Here is a 20,347-nt window from a genome sequence, read left to right as displayed (position 1 = left end):
ACATGGAAGGGGAAGTGAGATCAAAAGGCTGCCATGAAACCTGGGCCCCAAAGGTGTCTGCACAACACATCCTGCTAAAAGCAATACATCTGCAAACAAGTCTGCAGGTAGTCCTGGACCCACACCTGGACCAGGCGATAGTCTGTATGGGTTTTTTGATAGGTGATAGGCTGCTAGAACATATCCCAGTAATGTTTCGCTCTCCTGTGCAATGGTAGCCTGGGTGAACCCAGACAAACCTGTTATGTTAGCAAACTTTCCGTTATACAAATTTAAAAAAAAAATATATATATTATTTCATTTCATTTGTTAGGGACCATGTACACTTTTTTACATAAATATTGCTATGTAATGCATTGTACCAGAGTTAGCCTTAGGCTAATTTACATCTGCTTACAACTTCGAGGAGTGTAACCAGCTGGGAAACTACACTTAAATTGGTGGATTAAACTCTTACCAAACCATTTCAGAACTGCAGCAAACACATTGTTTAAAATGCAGCTGTTTTCTCAGTTCTGATTCATTTAAATGTCAGTAGAATGAGGGGCAGTGGTAGTGTAGTGGTTAAGTTATGCAGGTTATGCAGTAGTCTGAAATGTTGTGGGTTCAATATCTGGCTTCCACCGTTGTGCCCTTGAGCAAAGCACTTCTCCAAATTTCTCAGAGTTGTTGCTTATCGTTCAACTTCTAAGCCCCATACCACAGAACAGGAGTCAGTATGTGATCATACCAGTGACACACGTTTGGAGCACTGCCATACAGCTCAAACAAGACCCAGACAGGAAGCTTAAGGAGATTACCTCATGACATCAGCCTTGAGCGACGTCGCTACTGAATGTAACACACAGAAACACTCACATCATGTATGCATACCACAACCACACACTCACACACACACCTGATGACGTCAAACAAAATACTTAAAGAGATCTCAGTTCACACACACACACTTTTCCCAGAAATTTAATTATGAAGCTAATAAATAATCAATAATTAAAATATTTGAAAAAAAATTTGGGGGGCCCCAGCCGTGACGCAACTAGCTGGGGTACCTGCACCGTACGCCGGCGACCCGGGTTCGATTCCCGCCCCGTGGTCCTTTCCGGATCCCACCCCGACTCTCTCTCCCACTCACTTCCTGTCATTCTCCACTATCCTGTCAATTAAAGGCATAAAAGCCCAAAAAATATACTTAAAAAAAATAGTTGGGGAGCTGTGGCACAATTTGCTCAAGTCCCATCCACTTCCTGTCACTCTTCACTATCCTATCTGAATAAAGGCAAAAGGCCCATACAGCCACAGTCATAGTCAACACTAACAGATGGTATATTTTCTCAGGAGCAGTTTATTTCATTAAGAGCACATAAAGTATATACTACATTGCATTAAAAAGTTACAAGATCAAACTAAGTGTTAGAACAACAAAAAATAAATTCAACAATTACATTTATATGGAACCCTGGAGGTGTGATTGCAATATATTTGTGTGTGTATATCCAGAGAATGTGTACCGTACTCATTTTACTCAATTGTGCGTTCAATTTAGTCCATTGTATGCTCATTTAACTAAATCATGTACTCATTTTAGTAAATAGTGTGCTCATTTTACTAAATTGTGTGCTTATTTTACAAGAAATTAAATGAGAGCAGAATTTAGTAAAATGAGCACACAATTGAGTAAAATGAGTATGGTACACATTCTCTGGATATAGACCCTTTCAACAAGGTAAACACAAACAATGCTTGAACATTCTATTTGGGCCCCAATCTACTTCCTCTGCATTAAGATAACATATGGAATGTTAAAAAGGAAGTCTTGTGGGGCCAACTATGATGCTGATAATGGAACTCTCTTGAAAGGGTCCATACACACAATTTAGTAAAATGAGCACACTATTTACTAAAATGAGTACATGATTTAGTTAAATGAGCATACAATGGACTAAATTGAACGCACAATCTAGTAAAATGAGACAGCGATTTAATAAAACAAGCATACTATGTAGTAAAGCGAGCACACATTATACTAAATTGCCCGCACAATTTAGTAAAATAAGACCACATTTAAACAGTAAGACCCAAGTACAGTAAAGTCAAGTGTTTTCTTTCTCAAAAAGGTGCTTCAGATGCAAAGAGACCCTGTACTATAGATTAGAAATTCGAAAATATATCACTTCATTGAAACTAGGCTACCACCCAATGTAAACAAAAATCTTTGATAGTGTTTTATACATTAAAACAGTGCCAGAAGGCCATGTATGTGTTCCAATTTGCATACTTCTGTATTTACAATACCTAACGAGTACACAAGTGCATTGGTTTGTGCACTCATATTCGGTATTGTAAGTACAGAAGTATGCAAATTGGAACACAGTCCATGTCTCACTTTACAACCTAACCACAGAAGTACTCATGACATGATATTGTTGTTACAGACTGTATGCATCTGCAGTTGCATCATTAGTATAGCATAGTTTCGTTAGTGGCAGATCTGTTTAATCAGTGGCAGTGCCAGTAAAAGTCTGTGGTTAGAGCCAACATGTCTTACAATGCAGAACCTTGCTCGCTGCTAGTCAATAACCATAATAGATCTATGAGCTGCTTTGGTGACGTCATTCACAAAGGCCTTCTTATGCATCCCTTGCTATAGAGGGAGAGAAATGGAGAGAAAGAGAGAGAGAGAGAGAGAGAGAGAGAGAGAGAGAGAGAGAGAGTGAGATTGGGAGGGGGGATAACAATCATGCAAAACCACCTATGGGAAAAGTTACATGGTAAAGCCAGTTACAGTTTTCATGGGTTTGACAAATTGTTGTGCTTCATTAATTATTATTCACAGGGAGGATCACACATTTGAGTCTTTTAAAACAAGCACCATGACCTTTACATGTCACCTAGGCTGCTTAGGGGCAGCCGTGGCCTACTGGTTAGCACTTCGGACTTATAACTGGAGGGTTGCCGGTTCGAATCCCGACCAGTAGGCCATGGCTGAAGTGCCCTTGAGCAAGGCACCTAACCCCTCACTGCTCCCCGAGCACTGCTGTTCTTGCAGGCAGCTCACTGCGCTGGGATACTTCACCTCACTGTGTGCAGTGTGTTTCACTAATTCACGGACTGGGATAAATGCAGAGACCAAATTTCCCTCAGGGGATCAAGAGTATATATACTTATACCTTACTGGGGATAAACAGATAGATAGATAGATAGATACTTTATTGATCCCCAGGGGAAATTCAAGGAAATTCAATTCTCCTGATTCAGAAGAGTCACAGTGTGAATTAAAACACCACACCCAGTACTGTGCGTTCTGTTTAACAGGTAATTTTGCAGTCAATTAAAAGAGAAGCTTTATAGAACTAGGGATGGAACTAGGCAAAGCGAGGCTTTGTGAAACACTGAAACATTCAAAGCAATTGTGCCGAATTGTTTTGAGGCTTCAAAATAATTCCGACACCTCAGAGCTGTTTATGGTGAAACAAAGCTGTCAAATGCTTTGTATCGGAGATGCGGCCTATTCAAGACAGTGGCTCACTGTGTTACACAGTTGAAACTGTGGTTAATGATAAAGTAAGAAGCTGACCATAAACAGATATTATCTGAAACAATACCTTACAAACCAAACGGGGAGCGAACAACATTTGAGCAGCATATAGGCTACCGTGCAAAAACACCCTCACTAACTATAACACCATCATTGCTGTGGCTTAAGAAAAGTCTACACTGTTCATTAAATGGACGGGCACATACAGTAGTAGCTTGCTGCCGACACTAGTGAAATACATCAATGGTTCACATAGCTTTGGTCACGTGACATGGGCATTTTGAACAATGTTTCGAAGCAATGGTCACTGCTGTTTTGAACCACGTTTCAAAGCAGTGTATCGAAACACTTGTGCTTCAAAGCCTCGGCACTGCTTTGAGATGTCAGTTTCGAATGCCACATCCCTATACAGAGCTAGGACAGTCGTATTCATAAATGTAAGAAAAGGTTCTTCTGAAATCTTATATTGATTTACGCCGTTTTCTCCATAACTAGGCATAGACTAGACTGAAACAATCTATGCCAGAAAGAGTAAGAGGTACCGTAATTTATTTTATTTAGATCTTTTGTGCAAGGGTTCAAGAGATTCCTTAAGCATAAGACTAAAATAAGGAGAAAACCCCGCTGAGTGGATTGACGGGCCAGCCATTACAGTTTTTTTTCAACTGCTCATTTCAATCGTATTTCTGGTTGAAATGTCCAGAACCAATGCAGATACTTTGAAATTAAAATGAATCAGACTTGTCCCCAAGTTACCATCTGGAAATGCCTTAGGAACGCGTTTCTGCTGTTGAAAGAGTCTATAGACCTATGAATAAATACACGCCCAACTGCAATCCACCCTACACACACAGTAGTACATTTTCTTTGGAAAAAGCAAAGTAATTTCTTTCTTTAGGAAATACAGTAATTTCTGTCTTTACCTAAATCAACTCTTTCACAACTCCATGTACATCTGGTGGTCATTGTATTTTGCTTTGTTTTTTTTGTTGGCTCTAAAATACTGTATTCACAACAGCAAATTATTTGGGGAAAAATCACTATTTCTATATTGCTTACATGTTTACTTTGAATTTAAACTCCTCTCTATAGATGACTTTCACTTTTGAATAAAAATATACATAGATGCCAATGAAAGACAGAAGACCCTTAAGTTTTGAGCAACTGTGCATATGATGTATCCAAAATGTCATATTATGACAAAAGTGTTTTTTATGTGAGGCGAGCGCTTGCTTTAGAGTGTTTATGACATTTTGAATGTTGTGTGTCATTTTGCTGGAGATTTGAGGCATTTTGCATTTTGTATGAGCAATTTTGGGTTTTGTGTGTAGAGTTCTGAAAAATAGACAGAGGGTTTTGAAAATGTGTAAACGGTTGTAAAAAGGCCAGAAAAAAAAAACAGGTTCTGAGTAAGTTAATCAGTAAGTCAGTCTGTCTTCATGTCTGTGTGTGTTTTTAAATGGTTGAGAAATTGGACTCGGTGACAGACAAAATAACACGCCCTGCCACACCCTGGCACATCTCCACCGACTGCATTTCCTCTTTCTCAAGCCCCCCCTCCCCTCTCTCTCACTTTCTCACGTATACGGAAACACTCAGAAACACACACACACACACACACACCCACACACACACACCCACACACACACACACACACACAACAGTGTTCTGAGTCACTCTACTCTAGTATGTGGGGGGGAAACTGATTTCTGACGCATCCAGCAGAGTCTCCAAACATACTGTACCTTCTTAAATAAGCTCTGGAAGTCCTTCTCTGCCCACAGGTTGTAAAGGAGAAAAGCCGCTGCTTTGCTGGACATCGGTAGGTTACTGGCCAGACAGAAGACCACAATTGATTGAAAAAAAAAAAAGATTTTCTCTTATATATATAAAATTAAAATAAAACTAGTTAAACAGAAAGAATGAAACAGAAAGACATCCATATTTGCTACATTCCTTTAAACCTGATTTCACACAAAAATGGGAGGTTGTATAATGCATTGTATTCTTCCCTTAGTGAGGTTTTTTGTGCATCAATAACTATTAATGGGGTTTCAGCATACCGCAGACATACCGTAAAACTCCAAATAATAGCCCGGGCTTTTATTTTCCCAAAGCTCCAAACTGCACCGGCTAGTATTAGAGACAGGCGTCTATATGAGACAGGCCTTTAATTCCCTTTACATAAAACTTTTCCTCTGCAAAGATGGAAAATATTATCGAATTAATTATTTCAAACACACTGAATGTCTACCTATATGACTAGGCTATCTGATGACAATTATGAATCATCATTCATTTAGTGTTGAGATGTTGTTCATTGAGTGAGATACAGTAAGATCCAAATAGCAGGGATAGCCAGAACAGATGAAACACGTTTTAATTAAACGTAATCTACAAAGAGATCGTATCACACTGAAAGCTCATATTTTGTCACTAGCAAATAGCCTATATCGGTCCTTTGTCAAATACAGTTGCATTATCAGCCCTGACCAAAACTGTTCAGGAATTATTTATGCAAAAGTGGAACGTGCTTAATGTTTCATTCTCCCTCCTTTTCGGCAGGAATGAAACAGCATGAGAGAGCATGAACCATACTGTTTCTCCCGTTTTCTATTTGCCAAATTTGACAACAGTCTACATTCAAATCATAGCCTACTTCCAGGCGCACGGGAACATATTTTTGACCAGGGGTGCTGAATAACAAAATAATCATGGATGTCCGACGATTTCTCCCCCAGCATATGATTCGAATTTAGACAGCTAAATACGCCATTTCACCGCCGTGTATGAGTAGGTCTAAGAGTGAGAAGTTTTATAATGCCCTGGGCAGCCACATTCCACTGCAACTATGCGCAGCACTTGCCACTCCGACTCATCAATAAAAACTGTGCGCGCACAGTCCAGTCCCATAGAAGCGCACTTGACTTTACATCATTAACCTATTTCAGTAGGTTATATAGCCAGAGAATGTCAGTAGACGGGCTCTGATATAGCCTAGTCTAAGGTAAATTCCTTTTCTGACTTCTTTCTCTTTATCGCCATGGCATTTAGAATAAAGAATAACGTTCGCGAACCGTTCTGGTTTTGTTGCCAGCATAAAAACAAGCTTACCATCGGCCTATCCGTAAATGAACACAAGGGATGAATTGAACGATGACGAAATCGGACATGCATAGTTCATATTGGAAAAAAAGTTATACAATTTGGAACTCTAGCTTTTCCCCACCGCAGTCTTTTAATGCCATCTAATCATAACGTGCGCAGTCTGCGCCATACTTAAGCCCAAATCACACCCAAGATTCGCAACGAGATGAGCAGCAACTTGATGCAACATTCTAAAACCTTGCAACTGTGACCGGACATGTAAATGCTTTGCGACGGCTTGTAACGACGTGCAACATCTAATTCACACTGCTGTAACCTCCTTTAACGGTTTTGTGTCATTGCGAATCTTTAAACAGACGATCTGAAGGGTTTTAGAACATTAAATACAACCCGAAACTAAAAAACCGACCAGGCCTCTACTGGAGACCGGCCTTTAACCCAAACCTGTAGCCACGCCAGGCGTTTAAAAGAGACAGGCGTCTCTTAGGGACTCTGCGATTATTTGAAGTTTTACGGTACACCAAAACACACTACACACCAACACACACTATGGAAAAATACCAACAAAACACTAGTCATGTCCGTCAAGAGTTTTTCAGGCTTTCTATAGAAACCTACCAAACAGACAAGCTGATGAGAGCTACTCACCTATTGTGGCTCATATTGTTCAAGGAGTTTATCAGGCTGTTGCTTAGCAACCCCTTGCTCAGCTCTTGCTCCGCCTTCATTAGGACGTATGCAGTGTGACAAGCTGTTGCCATAGTTTCGTCCATCTCCGTCTCGTCTTGGGTCACGTTTGGGACACCAGCACTGATGAAGTCTGTGAGTGAAGGAAGGGCTTGGCGGGCTGCGGAAAACACACACACACACACACACACACATCAAAGACGGGCTAAGAAGGACTAGGAGTGGAGGCAGGATCTAACATGTTAATCTGGAGAAGAAAAGAAACCTGGCTACACACAGACTAACCCATGATGCTGTGTAGTTTGCTGTGTGTGTGTGTGTGTGTGTGTGTGGGTGTGTGTGCGGTGTGTATGTGTGTGTTACTGACTAACCCATGCTGCTATGTAGTTGGGGGTGGCGTGAGAGGTTCCCAAGAAGTTGCACAGCAGAGCACTTCAAGTTGACATTTTCACTCTTAAGCAGGGGGCAGATCACACGCAGGCCATTCAGCTTCTGGACAATGGTCTGGCTCAACACGGCCGATACCTACACACACACACACACACACACACACACACACACATATTTTTATTTGATATGTTCAGGATTGTTACAGTTCCTGAGTTAGCCAAGAGGTTCTGCTATTATTTGTTTATTAAGTTTTTGTATGTGAGGCTTCTTACGGTTCCTGTGGTGGCTGTAAGGTTCTGCATGGCTCCACAGCATGCCTCCAGGGTGGCTGGGTTCTCACTGGTTCCGAGCAGGCTGCGGTACATCTGCAGAGTTTTGGAATGGAACAGGCAGGCAGTTCCCTTAGGATTGTTGTCCTCCATCACCGGATAGTCAAAGTGGGCCTAGAGAACACAGCATCACACACACACACACACACAGACAATACAAGGGCACGAAAACGCACAAATGAGCTTCACTGGAAAGAGAAAATCACTGACATATACTATTTAACAACACTGCAACAATTTCATTCCATCTATCACATTATGATCTATCATGACAGGTACGTCTGTCTGTCTGTATGATTTCAAACTTTGCAGGTGTCTTGCTACAGGCACAAATGAGTGCAGCGCAAATGTGATGTTTTTTTGGGAAGAAATGCAAAAGATATTGTTAAATATATCGGTAAAAGAAGCACACATTGGCTTTTTGCTGCTCTAGCCACTGGCAACTCAGCACCAGAGAGGGTAGAAGGCAGCGGAGCTTTGGCATAAAATGAAATGCAATATAGCAGAATAAAATGATTCTGCTGATTTCGCAACAACACACCAACTCTATGCAGCTGCTACAGCCTAGGCTACTTTGGACTGCCTTTGGACTTTTGAATAAACAAATGATAAATTAATAATAATATATTTTATTTGTAGAGCACTTTTATCACATACTCAAAGCAAATAAAAGCAAATAAAAGCAATAAAATGTGTGTGTGTGCGTGTGTGCGTGCGCGTGTGTTACTGTGGTGCAGTGGCGGGGTGCGGTGCTGGTCTCACCTCCTGCTGGATCTTGCTGCTCTGGGTGCTGAAGCAGCTGAGGGGTCCAGGTGTGCTGGTCTGGGTGGTGGTGGGGGAGCGCGCCAGAGCATTCAGTCTGGTGAAGAGCAGCGGACACTCACTCTCCAGCCCGTATGTCAGGTTGTGCAGGATACACACACAGTTCTCCACCGACTACACACACACACACAAACACACACACACACACACACACACACACACGTAAAATGTATTTTTTTTTTTAAATGTATTTTATTTTATTATATATTATTTTTGGAAGTATTACTTTTTTATTGATGTATTTTATTTTATTACTATTCTATAAACATATTATTTGTTAATAGGTTTTAATTTATAGACATAATTCGTAGACAAATTAATTAAGGTTTAACTTCAAGTTTCAAGATTACTGTCATTCAGATATTGGGATCAATAAATAAAGATGAATGAAACGATACAGATAAGGAAAACATTTGAAAGGAACAGTAGTTGTATAAAAGATAAAAGCTACACTTTTGTCTTTTGACATTCAGTATAAAGACAAAAAAAAAAAACATTCCTTGCGTTGACTCATCAGCCTGCTGGCCTGGCAGTGTCTCACCCCCTTTGTTTGCTGCTAGAGTATCAGCTTCCCAATGGGATTAGTGTGAACAGGTTGTGGCTCAGGCCATTAGAAAAGCTCACCTCTCATGGTATGCTACTAAATAAAGAAGAAAGAAAAAACTTTGCTATGTCTCCTCGGCGTTAGAGGCCGGGCGCAGGTTCTTTTAAAGAGTAAAGGTAAAAAGAGTGGCATTTTACCAAAGAAAAGCAAAAAAGCAAAAAAAATAACACACTGTGTTATACAAGTGCTATAGAAGTTTGACATCTTTAGAATAAATTCACAGGAACAGAAATGGCCAGTCAAACCTGCTTTTCACTGATGCTTGAACAAAACACAACTCCTCCACCCACCTCATCATCAGGCTTATCATCGGCCACACAGTTCTGGATGTATTTGACCAGCGCATCGATCAGGCCACTGGTTTTTCGCATGGACTGGCGGTTCCCCACCTTGGCTGCACTCAGGTTCCTATATGTGTGTATGTGTGTATTTGGGAAGGGGGGGGGGGGGTGTCATAATTCGTAAGATTTCAGTGGAAGATATGACTTGGCGGTTTCAGGAAGTGTCTCTAAAATAACAAGATTTATTAGTTTTGAATCTTTCACCAAGAACAAAAGCACCTTGTTGAATACTCTGGACATTTGTCAAACTTCTCTCTCATAACTCTATAAACTATATTTATATTTATATTTATGAATGTGTGATTTCATTGTTAAGAATTTGGCTTTTTAAAGTTGCCAAAACAAAGATAATTCTTGAGCCAGACTTTTCAATAAGGTGTTCTCAGTGAAAATGTACTCAACACAAATAAATCCTTCCAAGACACTCCTTCAAACCACAAAGTATCCATCACTATTACAATCACGTCTATCCTCAGATTTCCATAGTTTAACTGGATTACAATCATATTCATGCCTGGCCTGGGCACGTTTCAGCTGCTTTTATGGGTAAACAATTGCTATTTAATTTAATTTTAAAAAATGTGCTCAACTTCTCAAGGAATGCTACCCAATTGATAAAAGTTCTCTAGAAAACCTTTTAAGTGACAAAAATGAAAACACAGAACATTTGTGGAGGTTGCTGACTCTTGCTATTTCCTACACAGAACTGTTCTCACACAGCACACAAAGCAGGTAAACATAATGCTTGAATAATGCACCTGAGACATGCGGTGGCATTGAGGAAGATCTCCGGTTCCATGTTGTTGTTGAGGTTGATGATGTTAGTGTAGGGTACCACCACGTGCTCGGTGAGAACCGGCAGAGAGCTCTTCAGCAGATCTGCCTTCAGAGAGTCCGCTGAGGACAGGTTCCACAGCAGACCTGCAGAATAGAACCATACAACCCAGAAACACTCAGAAACCACATTCCATTCCAACTGTTACTGTTCTATTAATTACAAAATTCATATTAATACTATTAAAATGTAACCCTGTAAACCTAGTCCTTATTGTATACTTGTAGAAAACATCAACATGCTGTTACTCTTCATTACTTCTCACACACACACACACACACACACACAGACACACACACACACACACACAACACACACACAACACACACACACACACACACACACACACACACACACACACACACACACACACTCACACACACTCTAATATTTCATATTTTTCATAAGTGGTTTTGTGAAATCTCATAACTGGTTTGGTTAAGTAAGACTCTTCCTGACAGCAAAATGCAAGGTAACATATGTGTTTTTATTCTTCCTTAAGAAAACAGCTACAGGTGCCCGTAGGCTACGGCTAACCCGTAGGCTACGGCTGCCCCCAATGACAGGCTGCATATCCACATTAACCACATTCCAATGCATACTAATTCTCTCTCTCTTCCTCCCTCACCCCCCTCCCCCCTCCCTCTCCTCCTCCCTCCCCCTCTCTGTCTCTCACCTGTCAGTTGTTTCTGGATCTCTGCTGATGGGGTGTCCATCAGCAGCTGTACTACCTGGGCCAGGCCCCCGCAGCGCTGCACTTCCTCCTTGTTGCCCGAGTGTCTGTACACAAGGTTGCGGAGGGCTGCAGAGGCCGTCATTTGGATCTGCAGATTGGGACTCTGGAGGAGGGCAACTAGAGCAGGGATGCCCTTCATCTGGAACACCTGGAACACACGCACACACACAAACACACACACATACACGCACACACACACACACACACACACACACACACACACACATAAATAAATGCAGACCCTCATCCCTATCACACAATATTAATTGGAGTGAAACCAAATTACACTGAGATACTGTGACCCTGTGCTTTGAAGTGATTTGAAGTTCATCAAACCAGCACTTTGTGAGCTGGCGCACACACACACACACACACACACACACACACACACACACACACACACACACACACACACACACACACACACACACACACACACACACACACACACACACACACACACACCAAACTGTGGGATGCATGAACTGTTTTAGCTGTGTTATACACATATGCTAACAATCTGATGCTAGGCTACCTGCTGCTTGGCCTTGTCCTCTGTGAAGGTGTTGTGCTGGATGAAGGAGGCCCCCAACAGCTGGTAGCTCTCATCCTGACTGGACAGGTACTGAATGGCGTCTGACATGCTGATGTCCATCTTCTGGCCATCAATTGTTTGCCTGTGAGGGCAAAACCACAAGGTCACAAACCACAGACAGGCACAAACTCACCTCCGTCAAGCAGGTAAGAGTCTAACAAATAAAGAGCTGTGTTTGTATGTGTGTATGCATGAGTGCCTGCGTGTGTGTGTGTATGCCTGTGTGGATGGATGGATGGATGGATGGATAGATGGATGGATGGATGGATGGATGGATGCATGCACAGCACATATGGGTGCATGTGGGTGTTAATTTTCCCTATCCACCCACCCATGATGCAACAGTCTATCCAGGCCATCCAACCAACCAAACCTTTGTGTATATGTGGCTGTTCTCACCCCTTGACCATTGACATCTTGGAGTCGGCAAGGGAGTGGTTGGAGGGAGGGCGCCTGATCTGCGTCATGCTGTGCTGACTGAGTGCCCCCCCCTTCTGGATCTGGAGGAGCCCGGGTCCGTCCACATCCATATGTGGGCTGCTCAAGCTGGCCGGGAACTGGCTCGCGGTCTGCCTGGCTTGACCCGCCACCTCCATCCTCTGCTGAATCCCGATGCGGGTGGTCAGGTCAGGCACACTGCGGCTACTGGCCTGGCGACTGCCTTGGCCGACCTGTCTGTGGCCATCCAGCTGTATTCTGGTCTGGTACCCTGCCGTGGGGCTGATGGGGAGAAGGCGGGGCGCGGGGGCGCTCTTGTGCCTCTTCCAACTGGTGGCGGCGTTGGTTCTCCAGGACACAGTGCGCGAGGAGCTCACAGTCCTCCGGGACTCCTGATCCACAAACTGCAGAGAACATAGTGTGTATCATAAAAGCACCAATTACTTTCCCTTTCGTTTGAAAATTTTAAAACAACAATGTTTTTTAATACTTCAAAATAACATTTGATAAATGAACCTTACATTTTTTAGTAGGCATAGGTGTGTAGATTTGAACAAAATCTGTTTTTTGGTAAGAGAGCGGAAATAAGGGACGGGCGGTAATAGGTGACGTTCCGATACTTTCCTTAATTACTCTAAAAGCCAGTTTGTTCCCAAGCATCTGAATTCATGCCATGTTGTGGTGCAGGGGGTAGAGAAGTTCTGCAGGTTCAAGCCTAGCTCCTCTTAACGCTGTCAAAGCGTCCTTGAGCAGGACAATTGACTGCCAACGGCCTCTGATGCGAAGATTAGTGCCTTGCAATGGCAGCCTCCGACCTCGTTGTGTGAGTGAGAGAATTTGAGGCATTCAATTATAAAGCACTTTGAGAGCTCGAAGGAGTAGAAAAGCGCTAGGCTATATAAATGCAGTCCATTTACAAATGGCAAACTTGTAGCCTAGAATCCAGCTCAAATTCATCCTGCCTACAATATATGACAAGAATTCGAGTCGGCTTACGCCATAGCGATCGTGCAGATTGACCACGATTCCTTAAGCCCTAGTGTGTTGATGCAGTTCAGTGCACTTTGTGAAAGCAAACAGTGTTCGGTGTTGAAAAACAATGGACACTGTCAGAGAGTCCTGTGAACAGAGTGGCACAAAGTACACAAAATACCTTATGGTTACCTCCTGACTATTCAAGCAGACGCCTGATCAACACTGTCAATCTGCCAAGAGTTTCAGGTCTAGAGAAAAAGGTGGATGTCAGAGAATAACTATATTTCCCTGACTATGAACACCTCCTGGAGTGGGAACTCCCTGAGTGCTTTCTGGCATAAACATCCTAACTGACACCTCATTCGTATATGTGCTCTCTTAATAGGAACCAGGCAACCAGCACTGAGTAAAGAGTCAATCAGGCAACACTGTGAATCACACTCCAAATGGTAATGGAGTCTGTTATAGAGTACTGTAAATGTCACTTAAATAACTCTCTCTCCATATCCATAAAGATCAAAACTATATTAGAAGATGATAGGAGAATATAATCAAATGGCATTTGTCTCCTATGGCAATTTATATTCTACTAAATATATTCAGGCATTTAATGTAGGCTAAGGCCATTAGAAGTATTTTTTAAGTTTTGCAGCATTTTTATCTTTTGGTTTCACTCTTCTCTCTTCTTTTTTACATGATTATGGGTATGATTTTATATATCATTTCATGTAACCATCTTGCCCCCCCCCCCCCCTGTTTATAAAACTCAATAAACAGCTGATCACAAAAAAAAGTAGTACGTTTTGCTGTTGATCCATGAATTAATTCATGTATTCATGTGTACATGTATATGAATGTACAAACACACATTCAAACAGGCTATTTAAGTTCTATGGACTAATCCAATGAGAACAACAAGAAATATTTCAATGTCTTTGTGGTCTCTGTTGGAGGACTCACAAAAAATAAAATCTTTGAATGTTTAAGTTACCCAGGTTAAGGTAACCTGATGTAGAATTGGGAAATGCCAGTGTGGCACCAAATGTCCTATTGTAAGGTAAAAGAACTACATATTGTTCTAATTCATAGGGATGTGTGTGTGTGTGTGTGTGTGTGTGTGTGTGTGTGTGTGTGTGTGTGTGTGTGTGTGTGTGTGTGTGTGTGAAGTAAGGAAGAGTAACAGCATGTTGATGTTTTCTACAAGTATACATAGCATCTGCTGCAACAATTAGCTTCCCCTGTAATCAATGGAACTCGTTAGACAAGTCTTCTAAAATTATTTTTACGATATACAAACGGAGCGCTTCAGTTGCGGACCCGGTGTAGCTTGGGCCTAAGGTGAGGTCCACTCATGTCACCAGAGGACGACTGGGCACATAGCCAGCAGGTCTCTGCGGGCCAGCACTCTCTTTCTACACTAACCAACTGGGAACAAGCCGAGGATCTTAAGTTACCTTTCCAATGAACACAGAGCTGAGAGCCCAGCTAGTGTTACTTTCTTTCATTTGCTTTCTCCTTTCTTTTATTTCATTCTGGCTTTCTTCCTCTATTTCATCTATTTCCTCTTTGGTCAGAACTTGACTACACACGCAGTCCACTAATGACTGATCAGTTATTTTTTTAGCAACACTGTATCCTTTTATTCACTGTCATCATTGCAATTAACTGCTCTACTAATAAGCATTGAAATTTGAATTAATTTAAAATAGAACAAAGGAAAAGAATGCTGAAAAAAATTATTTAAGACTAACAACATGAGAAAAAAATTCCCACCATTTTTGCATGACCATTGACTTGTGCAGATCCTTTAATGGTGGATCTTAATGGATCCTTTAATCCGTTCATGGTTCCGTTGACAAAGACAGATCCCTTGTTCATGGTGGTGTTTTTAAATTCTGAAAGGTATCCTTTGTGTGTAGTAGGAGATGTGTTGATAGTCAGTACATCATAAAACACATGGTCACTTTTTGGACCTGGAGAGATAGAGAGAGACAGAGAGAGAAAGAGAGACAGAGAGATCCTTTGAGTTATTTTTCCACCTCCAGAAAACCCAATGTATCAATAATGTTCAGTTGCTACCAAGGACTTTGTGTATAGTCCATAACAGTGGTTCTTAAACTGTTCAGTGAGTGCCACCTTAGAAAACAATTGGCTCTCTAAGTACCACCATTATGACCGGCATTAAAATACAGTAGCATAGGCCAATTTAACTAGACTAGGCTTGTAGAAGGGCTATTTCTTTATGCTTTTTTTTGAAGGAAAACAAAAACTAGTTTAAATTTAACTTCGGAGATCACATGTTTAAGGATTTTTTTTATTAAATACATTTTCATATTATTTGAAGTGTTGTTTTTTCATGAAGACGAAATAATCTCAGAGACTCCCTGGATATTATCTGGATGTGTAGCCTATGACCTTAATTTCAGGTAGGCTCACGTGCACCATAAACTCTATCTAGATAAGGGACAATGAATGAATTCAATGAATGAATGGAACACTCACAAGTAGCTAATTAGCCCTTTTCACCATAATGAGTGTGGATTTATTTAACTTACTTGTTGGAAGTATAAGCCCAGATCCACTTTTTGTACTGTATCGGGACTTGCTTCTAGCAATCGTTTGAACTTGATCCATAACTCGCTGCTGCGCTGATCTCATTTTGATGTCCGAGGGAACAGCAAGAGACGTGTCGCCGGACTCACCGACGGGCATGGCCATAGCTGACCGAAAATGCTCCAGCGTCATTTCAGCGGATATTTTCCCTAGCAGTCCCTTTAGTACAAATTCGCAGAGCACACGGTCGTTAGTCTCGCTGAAGAATGTTACTGAATGACAGCTGTGACCGATTCCTAAGTCCACTCTCTCCTGATGAGGGATAATTTAAAGAGGAATTATTTAAAGCAGTGGCCTATGTCTATGGGTGGAGTACCTTACCTGTGCTCATGCCACCACGCCTACAGAGGAGGAGGCTCCCGCCAGGGGCGTTGCTGTTTCTCCAATGTTGGAGGAGACCATGGAGGAGACAGCAGGGACAACTACTGCACGCCCATGTTGAACTTTGACCGCGACGTGCTGTAAATCATAGTATTTTGCGCTGAGTCCGGCGGCAAGCGAAACAAAAATCTTTGGGACATTACCTCAACCAAGAGCAACCTAGCGGCGTCAAGTTCAACATGGGTTTTAGCGCAGCGCTGCCGCTAGCGTGTACAATGTGAACCCGGCTTCAAGGCTTGTGAAGTCCCCTTCAGCCACGCCCTAGATCAACTCACTCCCGTCTAGACGATTAAGGACACATACCATTTTGACTGAACATGTTGTGGCAATAACGTCATGGTCATCTCAGTCAAAGTCAAACTTTATGATGACTAGGGCTACACTAAACAAGACTAAACAGTTTTTTAATGAACAATTAGCAAAATGACTTGTTGTCGGCGATGTTGTGCAGATACATCACAGATAACATATCACTTATCAGCTAGGCACATCTTGTTCTCGGGTGTTGTCAAAAAGAGGCGAGAAGAGCCTCTAGCCTTAAAGTTGTGTGGATTCCCAAGGCAAGTTACACCCTGCACTGAAACAAGCGCCCACCACACCAGCATGCTGTTCCCCAAAACAAATTAGGGGTTTGCACGGACGTCACGTTCTGGCCGGTAACCATGGTAACCCAGCACGCGCGGCCATATTGATACTCAGGTAGAACCCCAGGATAGGTGTGATATAAGGTAGCCTACTAATGCAATTCTTTTGCATAAATTGATAGTTTAGGGGGTTTAGACTCAGAATCTGACGGGTGCCGCTCCTGCACCCTTGAGCATTTTTTTTTATTTAAATGACATAATTTGCCACGCCCCCTTTTTTGACCATAAAAAAAATAACTAGATGCACATTACTGTATAAACCCATCATGTATGGTATCAAATGAAAGCTCTTCTCAAATATCAACAATGTCAATAAAAACATGCTAAAAATGATTTCAAGTCCCTCCAGAGAACATAATAACTGTAAAGCCTGGTAAGGTCACACCGCTGAAATGGTAGGCTGAGCAACAACCACAAGAGAATTGTATCAACCCTCAACAGTTAATCAAATAGACAAAGTTATAAGGAACAAAGTAGAACTTTCTCACAGATTCTGAAAGCAACTATATACAGAACATGTTGCCAGGCTGGCCTTGTACACATCACAAACATCAAATGTCTCCTCCAAAAAACATTCATTCAATCAGACATTTCTCCCTCGCTGTCATCAGTATCCTCCACTGAAAGTGTAGCCATCTTCGAATTTTTATTTGCACACTGTTCACCACCTTGGCAATGGCAATAGGTGGTGCATGGTAGTCCATCTGACTGACAGGTGCAAGAGGCCCTGGAGCATGCTGGCACTGCATTGCATCCACTAGCAACAAGCTGTAGACCTGTTTTGGGTGCAATGTCAGTGTTGCCATGAACAGGCACAGGAATTCCATCCTCTATTTTCACACTGGAGGTGTTTTTTTTGTCAGCAGCTCTCCACAGAAGGACTTGCAGCCGTGCACGCTTGATGTGTTCCGCTGCATATTCTCTTGTTGGAGGAAGACTCTTTATTTTAGCAGGGTCTCTTTTCTTGGTGAATAGCATGTATCAAGTTACTGAGGCTTTCAACAGTCTTTCCATAGTAAAGGCAAGAAAGGAAATCCATTCCTGCCTTCATGCTCATCAGCTTCTACAGTACATATGTACAATTCTTCAAATCAAGATTCCTCTTGAGCATCAAAGTGATTGCTGAGGTTTTCCCATTGCCATATGGATATGACACACTGTCACAACCAAACAATGCATGAACAGCCAACAAATCATAACATTTGTCTAATTTTGCAGCCCAGGCATTTATGTCAATTACTTTGGGCATCCATGGCCTACTGGTTAGGGAATCGGACTTGTGACTAAAGGGTGGCCAGTTCGATCCCCAACTGTGGGAAAAAATGTGAGTGGGGGGAGTGACTTAACAGCGCTCTTCCACATCCATGTGAGGTACCCACATCCGGATGAGGTGCCCTTGAGCCCTGCTCCCCGGGCGCCGGATCAAGGGCTGCCCACTGCTCCGGGTGTGTATGTTTACTCCTAGTATCATTTGTTTTTATTGTTGAAAGGGTCTATACTTGGGCTATAAACCTGATTTACATTTGTTGTATTTCCAAATGATTCGAGTCATTCCTTGCAATACTGGAAGAAATAATTTTCTTGATTCTGTCCTCTCCTCCTGTAATCAACTTTGCAGTTTTCTCTGTAATTAAAGGGGCAAATTCAAGGACTATTATAGTTAATGTGCTGACTAACTGGCAAGTACCTCATAACTCAGACTAGTTTGTATCAATCCTGGATTGTGTTGTCTGTTTTTAAAGCATTAAAAAAAATGTTAGGATGAAAAATATTGTTGTCTGTAATTCTGGGGGGAAATCCAAGGACAGTTATAATTAATGTGCTAACTACCTGGGAAGTACCTCACAACATTGCTGTCTGAAATTCAGCGACTGATTCAAGGGAAATTAAAGCTAACGTGCTAGCTAACCCGCAAGTTGGTGAACTAGGGTACATCAGACTTGCTGTAATTCATATTAAAATGAATTACTATTGAATTCCTGTATGTATTAAGCTACATGGCAGTTTCATAATTTATTTAATTTAATACCAAACATGACACGATTTAGAGGTATAAGCTATTATGCAGCAAAAAGAAACCTAATTTGACCTTAAAGGTCACTTTGCAAAAGTTTTCTACTTTATTATGGTCAAAGCTGATTTCTGTATGAAAAGAGCTTTAATTTGATACCATACATGATGGGTTTATATTAATGTCTATTTAGATGATTTTCTATGATCAAAAAAGGGGTGTGGCAGGTGATGCCATTTTAAAGAAAATGCTCAAGGGTGCCAGAGCGGCACCCGTCAGATTCTGAAAGGACACCCCCTTACCTATCAATTTATGCAAAAAAAATGCATTAGTACCTTATGTCACACTTATGCCCAAATTCCACAAAGTTCTACCTGACTACAATGGAGTATTATGCACTTTGGATATCTTACGTGATTGTAGCAGTGTCTAAACAACAGAAAAGCTTATCAAAATGCGTCTAAGATGCAGAGGCATATAGGGCAGAACTTGGACCACAAGAAAAGGCGCGATGTTTCGAGAAATTACGGTTTATTGGCAGCGCAGATCCATATGAGTTGGGTGAGGGAGACGAAGTACCAAGTTCAACCACAAGCGCCCCCCTTCCTCTGATAACTTCTGGCATTATTCTCCTTTCTCCCTGGTTTTTTAATAACTTTTGAAAGTCGATACCTACACCAGATGTTTTTCTCAGTCTGACCTATTGGTACAACCTAAAACACGGCAATAATTAACCATTTTCCTTGACGATGTTAGGGATTTACTTCAGTGCCTAATTCTCCTTGTTGGTGCCCCCCCCCATCCCAATCCTCCCCCACCTTTCTTATGCAGCCCTTGCCACTTAATCTACTAAACCCCTCTTCTACTGCACTTTTTACCCCCCTCCCCATAAATGCACAAATAGGCTGACACCAGACATAATTTCACTGCATTTCTTACTTCCAGCAACTATATGTGACAATAAACTTCCTTGTATCCTTTCTAATGAGGCGAGCATCTCCAATATGGCAACGTCCAGATCTGATGACACGCCGTGCAAACCCCTAATATGTTGGAACGCTCTATAGTAGGCTATAGGCCATTTCCCGTAGGCCTACACTTATTTGTATTCAGTGAGGATGTTATTTGCACCACTTATTTTAGACTAATGCGCTCATATGTAATTAGGTTTAATAAACTCCAAGTAGGCAATTAAAAAAAAATATTATGAAATCATATTCCAATACCACAAAACTTTCCAACAAGGATCCCTATTCACAGGCAGTCTTGTCTAACAGCGCCTCCTGCTGCGGAGGACCAG

General features: G+C 41.7%; 1 protein-coding gene across 1 annotated transcript; it reads right to left on the bottom strand.

Annotated features, from left to right (window-relative positions):
- Positions 1–1,327: 1,327 nt before the first annotated feature.
- pkp1b (plakophilin 1b) lies at positions 1,328–16,309 on the bottom strand. The gene is made up of 13 exons (XM_076267641.1): positions 15,954–16,309; positions 15,172–15,371; positions 12,385–12,827; positions 11,926–12,067; positions 11,331–11,538; positions 10,578–10,740; positions 9,769–9,886; positions 8,815–8,988; positions 7,996–8,166; positions 7,705–7,858; positions 7,295–7,493; positions 5,284–5,368; positions 1,328–2,644 (listed from the first exon to the last, which is right to left on the bottom strand). Exons 1-13 carry the CDS (start codon positions 16,141–16,143, stop codon positions 2,570–2,572), a joined length of 2,322 nt encoding a protein of 773 aa, XP_076123756.1. The 5' UTR covers positions 16,144–16,309; the 3' UTR covers positions 1,328–2,569.
- Between the last annotated feature and the right edge of the window lie 4,038 nt (positions 16,310–20,347).

Source organism: Alosa pseudoharengus, unplaced genomic scaffold, assembly GCF_046254945.1.
Source record: "Alosa pseudoharengus isolate Yale_2024_CS ecotype anadromous, Long Island Sound unplaced genomic scaffold, YU_APseudo_1.1 YU_APseudo_1.1_scf_5, whole genome shotgun sequence".
Taxonomy (NCBI): Eukaryota; Metazoa; Chordata; class Actinopteri; order Clupeiformes; family Clupeidae; genus Alosa; species Alosa pseudoharengus.
The sequence above is the reverse complement of the archived record's forward strand: the minus strand, read 5'-3'. Positions and strand labels throughout refer to the sequence as shown.

Coding starts and splice junctions, on each gene's coding strand:
- pkp1b (XM_076267641.1), bottom strand. CDS start 16,143: ATGACGCTGGAGCATTTTCGGTCAGCTATGGCCATGCCCGTCGGTGAG. Junction 12,068..12,384: donor AAGATGTCAATGGTCAAGGG/GTGAGAACAGCC, acceptor TTGCCCTCACAG/GCAAACAATTGATGGCCAGA. Junction 5,369..7,294: donor AACAATATGAGCCACAATAG/GTGAGTAGCTCT, acceptor CTGTCTGGCCAG/TAACCTACCGATGTCCAGCA.